Source organism: Lytechinus pictus, chromosome 9 (genome assembly GCF_037042905.1).
Source record: "Lytechinus pictus isolate F3 Inbred chromosome 9, Lp3.0, whole genome shotgun sequence".
NCBI classification, from domain to species: domain Eukaryota; kingdom Metazoa; phylum Echinodermata; class Echinoidea; order Temnopleuroida; family Toxopneustidae; genus Lytechinus; species Lytechinus pictus.
In genome coordinates this window covers 20,450,102-20,458,418 of record NC_087253.1, presented here as the reverse complement: position 1 = coordinate 20,458,418, position 8,317 = coordinate 20,450,102, and the positions used below count along the sequence as shown (strand labels likewise).

General features: G+C 39.4%; 1 protein-coding gene across 2 annotated transcripts; it reads left to right on the top strand.

Moving 5' to 3' along the window:
• Positions 1-290: 290 nt before the first annotated feature.
• LOC135155527 (transcription intermediary factor 1-beta-like) lies at positions 291-8,081 on the top strand. 2 transcript variants are annotated; one of them, XM_064104900.1, is made up of 3 exons: positions 351-445; positions 1,459-3,152; positions 7,674-8,081. In XM_064104900.1, the coding sequence occupies exons 2-3, from the start codon at positions 1,477-1,479 to the stop codon at positions 7,942-7,944; spliced, it is 1,947 nt and encodes a 648-aa protein (XP_063960970.1). In that variant the 5' UTR covers positions 351-445; positions 1,459-1,476; the 3' UTR covers positions 7,945-8,081. The 2 variants fall into 2 exon arrangements, with proteins under 2 accessions (XP_063960969.1, XP_063960970.1); XM_064104899.1 differs by lacking the exon at positions 7,674-8,081 and having other exon boundaries at positions 291-445; positions 1,459-4,381.
• Positions 8,082-8,317: the final 236 nt, after the last annotated feature.

The following is an 8,317-nucleotide window of genomic DNA, read 5'->3' as shown; positions in this document are numbered from 1 at the left end:
TTTCAGTCCTACCACTTATTTCATTATTTCCTACTTTCCTTCCTACTATTTCTTTCGTTATTTCTTTACTTTCTTCTTTCTCTATCTTTTTTTCGTTCTTTTCTTTTTTTCTCTAAACAAGTAAATAATATACTACAAACATTCCGATTATTTTCAATCAGGTAAACAAAAACCACACCATCAAACAACCGTTACGCTGAATTGAAGTACATGAATGCACAATTGAAACATGTCAAAGGTTACTGGGAATTCCCAATCACTAAAAATAGTTTGATATTGAACTAGAATTCGTAAACAACTGTAAATTTGCACACATTCAGTATGCACCATCATTATTAATTGATGTAGCCAAAATATCTAATACTGCTACTACTAGACCCCGTATAATATTATTGCTTTGATCAAACTGAGAAACGTCGTTTTTTATGGACATTAGCAGATTGGGGTAAGTATATTGAATAATTCATGTATTTTCAATTGATATTCTGTATCTATTTTACATATTGAAATACCATATCTATCAGAAACGTGTCGAATTTGAAATCACACTCTGATTGATATGGCTTGTTTAATGATTGTATCTTCAATATTATTGGATTGTCCTTTTTCTTTAATAATAACGCAAATATTACCAGTGAGAAAATTGTAATATTCCTATCTATGAACAGACAGGATCGAAACAAATAAATTCCATAAAAATCGGTGTTTAGGGGTGATCATACTTATTTTAAACCCGGAAGTAATGGGGGAAAATGAGAAGGTAAATTGCCGATTCGTCTAATGCCAATTCTTTCACTCATCACATGGTCTACCTTAATTTAGTCTAATGCCATTCCGTCAATCAATTTTTCGTCTAACAACCAATTGGTCCAATCATCACCTCGTTTAATCACAAGATCGTCTATTACCATTTCGTCACACAACCAGTTGGTCTAAAATCCATTTTATTTTTATTCATTTTGTCCAATTAACACTAAGTCCAGTTAGATCAGATGGTGGACTTAATGGCTATTGGACCAACTGGTTATTATATAACTTGGTGATTGAAATGAATTGCAATTAGACAATGTGGATAGTGGACTAACTTATGTTAGACCAAATGATAGTAAACGATTTTGGAAATTAGACGAAAGGACATTAGACTAATTGGAAATAAACCAATTAAATTACATACTTTTTTTTAAAGCAATATTATTCCTATTTCTCTTCTTCTCTTTTCTTTCTTTCCTTTCACCTTCGCAATTAATTCCCATCATCCCAAGCTCCTTTTCCTATTCCCCTTTCTCCTCTCCCCCTCCTTTTATCATTCCCAATTTCCCCTTGCTCCTCCCCCTCCTTTCCCTATTCCAAAATCCCAGGTGATCATTTTATTACTCAGTGATGTAAGTCAAATGACAGATTCTATGGTCCTTACGTGTTTATCATTTTTCATTGTGTTCTGTAATAATTATTTTTCAGTCTTATAAAAATCTAACCATGGCTGAAGCATTAAAGACTGTCATCTCCCAGAGTACAGAGTGTCCAGTGTGTCTTTCTACCTTCACCGATCCCAAGATCCTGTCTTGTTCCCATACGTTCTGCAATGCGTGCCTGGACAACCTCTTAGAATGCCGCGGTAACTCCCAGATCCGGTGTCCTGTCTGTAGAGCTGTAACGCAGGTCCCACACCAAGATGTTGGCAAACTACAGGTAAATATTGCTTTGAAGAGTCTGATAGATGATATGAAGGGCCAACCTCAGATTTGCACAAATTGCAAATCAGATGACAAGCCCCATGCTGATGTCTACTGCCAAGAATGCGGCAAGTATCTTTGCACATCTTGTCTTAATAAGCACTATCAGTTGGAAGGCTCCATCGGCCATGACGTCATTGCCATGAGCGATATCTCATCAGGCAAGGTGCCTGTACGTAGATACCGCAAATGCAGGAAACACCCGAAAAAAGATGAGGATTACTTCTGTTCCACCTGCAGGAGATTCACATGCTTCAGATGTATTGTTATGGAACATACGAGAGAAGGACACACGGTCATCGAGGGAGCTGCTTATGAGGACAAATACATGAAGAACATCGAAGATCTAAAATCAAAGGTGGACAAGAAAAGATCATGCTTTCAGAAGTACATTGATTTCATAGATGAAGAATGGAAGAGTGCTGACAATGCTAAGAAACGGTGTACCAAGGACATAAAAAAAGCATACGATGAAGCAGTCCGGCAGTTGACAGACAGGAGAGAAAGCCTACAGAGAGAAGTCAAGGAATCGACTGAAGGAGTAGAGACAGAACTGGAAAGTATGAAGACCACGGCCCAGGAGCACATCAATCAGTTGACGATCATTGCTGACATGGTAACGAAAAGAACGAAGACACCGTTAGATATGGATACTCTGGCTGTACACGACACTCTGTGTGAAGAGTTACGAGAGGTGTTGGATCAAGATGATCCTGACTACAAGCAGCCGAGAAAATCAAGCAAGAAGGGGAAAAGTGTATTTAAGAGAAACATTGGAAAGAATGAGCTAGGCCTTGGCAAAATTGTTAATGAAGTTGGAAAATATGAGCTAGGCCTTAGTAGGATTATTCATGTAATGATTATAATAATAGTAGTTAGTTTTTGTTTAGTTGGCCTTGGTAGGATTGTTAACCTGGACACAGCTGAAAAGTACGTCGGTTTGCCTACTTATAATATTGATAATGTGAAGAACGTTGCTTTGCCAGATAAGAATAGCATGAATTTCATGGTTAGTACACAAGACGGTAGGATGGCAGTAGTACATAGTACAGGTGGCATCTCCATCATCTCCTCTGATGGTAAGCTTCAGCAAACAGTTCTGAAGGATGTTAAGATTTTTGGGCTAGGGTTCCTCTCTGATGGTCGACGTGTTGTGATTGATACTTCAAACAACATCAGATTATACACACCAGAGTACACAAAATTGAATGTGATGTTTAAGACTCTAAGTCGAGATGAAGGTGGGATTCCTAGTCTCACTGTTGATGGTGATGATCTGATCTATGTAAGCTACAGGAAAGCCATGAAGATCCAGGTATTTTCAACAACAGGTGGGCAAGCAATCAGGGAGATACCATGCAACGGGTACATAGCACATCAAATCACTAGCTACCATGGATCTCTGATCATTTCATCAGGGTATGTTATCAGATTGATAGACAAACAGGGTGCTGTACAACATGAATTAAAGATACCGGGTAGCAACCATTACGCTGCTGTATCTCAGTGGAATACAATCCTGATAGCCAAGATGAAGCATGATAAAGGTTTGGTGAGCATTGACGAGTATACAAACGAACTAAGGCACATCCGAAACCTTGTTAATGATCTCAAGATTGAGAAGCCTGACATGAATTGGTATTACCTCCAGCAGTACCGATCAGGAGAGATCGCTTTCTGCACTCCGGATAGACTCTATATATTCTATTCTATATTATTGGATTGCCCTTTTTCTTTAATAATAAAGCAATAATTACCAGTGAGAATATTGTAACACCACTATCTATGAACAGACAGGATCGAAACAGTTAAATTCTATAAAAATCCGTGTTTAGGGGTGATCAGACTTATTTTCCAACCCGGAAGTAATGGGGAAAATGAAAAGGTAAATTGCCGATTCGTCTAATGCCAACTCTTCCACTCACCACATGGTCTACCTTAATTTAGTCTAATGCCATTCCGTCAATCAATTTTTCGTCTAACAACCAATTGGTCCAATCATCACCTCGTTTAATCACAAGTTCGTCTATTACAATTTCGTCACACAACCAGTTGGTCTAATATCCATTTTATTTTTATTCATTTTGTCCAATTAACACTAAGTCCAGTTAGATCAGATGGTGGACTTAATGGCTATTGGACCAACTGGTTATTATATAACTTGGTGATTGAAAGGAATAGCAATTAGACAATGTGGATAGTGGACTAACTTATGCTAGACCAAATGATAGTAAACTAGTTTGTAATTGGACGAAATGGCATTAGACTAATTGGAAATAAACCAATAAAAATACATACTTTTTAAAAAGCAATATTATTCCTACTTCTCTTCTCTTTTCATTCCTTTCCTTTCACCTTTGCAATTAATTCCCATCATCCCAAGCTCCTTTTCCTATTCCCCTTTCTCCTCTCCCCCTCCATTTATCATTCCCAATTTCCCCTTGCTCCTCCCCCTCCTTCCCCTATTCCAAAACCCCAGGCGATCCTTTTATTACTCAGTGATGTAAGTCAAATGACAGATTCTATGGTCCATACATGTATTCTATTTTTAATTGTGTTTTGTAATTATTTTTCATTGTGTTTCGTAATTTTTTTTTAGTCTCATAAAAATCTAATCATGGCTGAAGCATTAAAGACTGTCATCTCCCAAAGTACAGAGTGTCCAGTGTGTCTTTCTACATTCACCGATCCCAAGATCCTGTCTTGTTCTCACACTTTCTGCAAGACTTGCCTGGACAACCTATTAAGGTGTCACGGTAACTCCCAGATCCGATGCCCTGTCTGCAGAGCTGTCACGCAGGTCCCAAACCAAGATGTCGGCAAACTACAGGTAAATATTGCTTTGAAGAGTCTGATAGATGACATGGAGGGCCATCCTCAGATTTGCACAAATTGTCAATCCAATGACAAGCCCCATGCTGATGTCTACTGCCAAGACTGTGGCAGGTATCTCTGCACATCTTGTCTTAATAAGCACTCTCAGTGGGAAGGCTTCATCGGCCATGACGTCATTGCCATGAGTGAGATCTTATCAGGAAAGGTTTCAGTCCGTAAATACCGGAAATGTAGGAAACATCCAATAGAAGATGAGGGTTGCTTCTGTTCCAGCTGCAGGAGATTCACATGCTTCAGGTGTGTTGTTATGGAACATACGGGAGAAGGACACAAGGTCATCGAGGGAGCAGCTTATGAAGACAAACACATGAAGGATATCAAAAAACTTAAATCAAATGTGAACAAGAAACGATCATGTTTTCAGAAGTACATTGATTTCATGGATGAAGAGATGAAGAGTGTTGACAATACTGAAAAACAGTGCACAAGGGACATCAACGAAGCATATGATGATGCAGTCCGGCAGTTGACAGGGAAGAGAGAAAGTCTACTAAGAGAAGTCAAGGAAACTACTGAAGGAGTAAAGAAAGAATTGGAAAGCATGAAGACATCGGCTCAGAAGCACATCAGTCAGTTGACGACCACTGCTGAGATGGTAACCAATAGAACGAAGGCACCGATAGATATGGATACGTTGGCTGCACATGACACTCTATGTGAAGAGGTAAGAGAGGTCTTTGAGCAAGAAGATCCCGACTACGAGCAGCCGATGAAATCAAGCAAGAAGGGGAAAGGTGTCTGTTTTAAGAGAAATGTTCGAGTGGATGAGCTAGGCCTTGGAAAGATTGTTAATGTAGTTGTAAAGACCGTCGCTTTGCCTCCTAATAAGATTGTTAATGCTGTTGCAGAGAACGTCAATTCGCCTACCATCATGAATACTACTATTACAATGAATCAAAGGCACCGGAGGAGGATGCATAGGGGCAGAAGGAACTATACGTCGTTGAGCGATTATTGAAATCACAATGGCAATTATAGCCGACATTTGTTTGAAGGAATTCATGAAGAAATGTTGTTACGATATGCAACCAAAAAAATAGATAATCAAAAGCAGTTTTATAGTTTCTTCTTTCTTACATACAACAAATAGCAAATTATTAAAACAAAATAATAAGTTATCTTGCATATACTGAAGAGTCAGTATTGAGAAATGATATCCAAGTTGGCTGGCAAAGTAACATTCATTAGATTAATGTCCACAATGCTGGCGATGATGGATTAGATGTTGAAACGTGATGGATAATTAGAGCCCCTTTAGTGAGTTAAAATGTCCGTGAAGGCGAAGTTGATGATAATAAACACTTAATTTCAGCCATCCATGGGTTGACAGAATATGTTCTTAAGAACAGGTTGATAATCTTGATGAAAACTGAAAATTCCTTTCTCAAAATAACTGTTAATTGATGGTGTGCAAATAATTCCACAGTGCTCTGACATGAAGACTGGGGTGAAAATCTGTGTTCTGATATGATCCTCGGAGAAACTGTCAGCTTATAAATATGTATTTTAACTTTTCTGGAAGCTTCTAGTATTGTCTTAAAAAGATCATTCTCCTTCTTTCTTGAAAAGTTCAATGCTGGAAGAATCTTAACAATGTAAACAACAAAGCTAATCCTATTGTCCTACTAGCAGGCTCTATTGTCTGCCATTGGACATTTAAAAAATACCACACATTACTGAGCCTCATGTAACAAAGCTGAGACATTATGCAATGAACTTCCATAAAGAAAACATACCTACATGGATGAATGTATTTTCTTTTTACAATTATTCTTATACATAGCATCTTGAATCTCACTAATAAAATGCCAGCGAGTAGCATGAACTGAAAAATCTCCATACTGACATGAAACAGGGACAAAGCACTGTTTTGGTAGGATTGCTAATAAGATTATTTTAAAGAACGTTGCTTTGCATACTAGTAGCTTCACGACCATGGTTAGTACACCAGACGGTAAGATGGCAGTAGGATATAGAACAGGTGGCTTCAATATCTTTTCTCCTGATGGTCAACTCCCGGAGAAAGTTCTGAAGGATGGTGGACTTTTTGGTGTATGGTTCCTTTCTGATCGATGGTCGATGTGTTGAGATTAATACTTCAAGCAACATCAGATTATACACACGAGAGTACACAAAATTGAATGTAATGTTTAAGACATTAGGTCCCGGGGGGGGGGGGGCACTCAGTATATAATGCATAGTGGGTATGTGCCGCGGAGGGGATCGACCCCCATTTTTACACTCAAATTTCCGTTCCAAGGCATAGCATTTTTGTCTTATTGAGAAAAAGAACAAAGAAAGCCGCTCCAAGGCATAGCATTTTCTTCTTATCGAGAAAAAAAGAAGAAAGATACCCGCTCCAAAGCTTCGCATATTTTCCGTTACGCCGTTCCGGTCGCATTGATCTGCTACGATGAGCCGCAATTTTTGTGAAAAGCGACCGGAGAGCGCTGTGCAAGCATCGCCTCTGCGCTGGCGCCCGTGCGCCGTGCTAGCTGCATGCACGTATGCTCGTTCCATTGGGATGCACACGCAGGTGACCCGTTCCAAGGACCCCCGTTTTCACAAACATTTGTAGTTCCGAAGCCCGTTCCGAGGACCCTCCTTTTTACAATAAGCCCGCTCCAAGGCCCCCGTTTTTTGTCTCGCCCGCGGCACACCCCTACCACTTTTTTGGTCGAGTGCCCCCCCCGGGCATTAGGTCAAGGTGGGATTCCTGGGGAGCGTTTCATCAATATTTTCATCCGACAAGTTGTCAGATCTGACATCTTTCCATGATTTTGATTGGCAGAGAGGCACTGTTCCTATGGTAACTGTCGGATAAAATGGGACTTGTCGGATAAAACGTCCGACAAGTCCTTTCATGAAACGCTCCCCTGATCTCACTGTTGATAGTGATGATCAGATCAATGTGGGTTACAGGAATGCCCATAAGATCCAGGTATTTCCAGCATCAGGTTGGCAAGCAATCAGGGAGATACCATGTATTGGGTATCAACCACAGCAATTCACTAGTTACCATGGTTCTCTTATCACTTCATTAAGGGATACTATCAGATTGATAGACATAGAGGGTGTTTTACAACATGAATTAAAGAAACCCTATAGCAACCTTTACGCTGCTGTATCACAAGAGGATACAATCCTGATAGCCAAGGTGAAGCATGGTGAAGGTTTGGTGAGCATTGACGAGTATACAAATGAACTAAGGCACATCCGAAACCTTGTTAATGATTACAAGATTGAGGGACGTTGGTACATGTATTACCTCCAGCAGTACCGATCAGGAGAGATCGCTTTCTGCTCTCCGGATTGACTCTATATATTCCACAAAAGATAATGGATGACATCAACTCTGATGTACGATATTACAATATCACAGAAGATGGGGGGGGGGGGGGGGGGGAGTGATACCCACTGAATTGCCCTTTGCTGCTAAAGTAAGCCGCTATGTATATAAAAATGAAAAAGTTATTTGATTATTCCTTTCTCGTTTCTCACCCATAAAAAGCATTTCGCTGCTAACATCTTTTTATTTCCAACTTTGCATGCATTAGACATCATCCACCTCATGTTTATCCTGTGTGGGGAAAATTATCCTACTTGAATATCATACATAATATTGTTAGATGTTTTATGAGAAATTAAATGATTTTCGATCCATATACATGTATAGTCTGTCGAGTAAT

Excerpts from the sequence above, each read along its gene's own strand:
- LOC135155527 (XM_064104899.1), top strand. The coding sequence starts at position 1,477 with ATGGCTGAAGCATTAAAGACTGTCATCTCCCAGAGTACAGAGTGTCCA.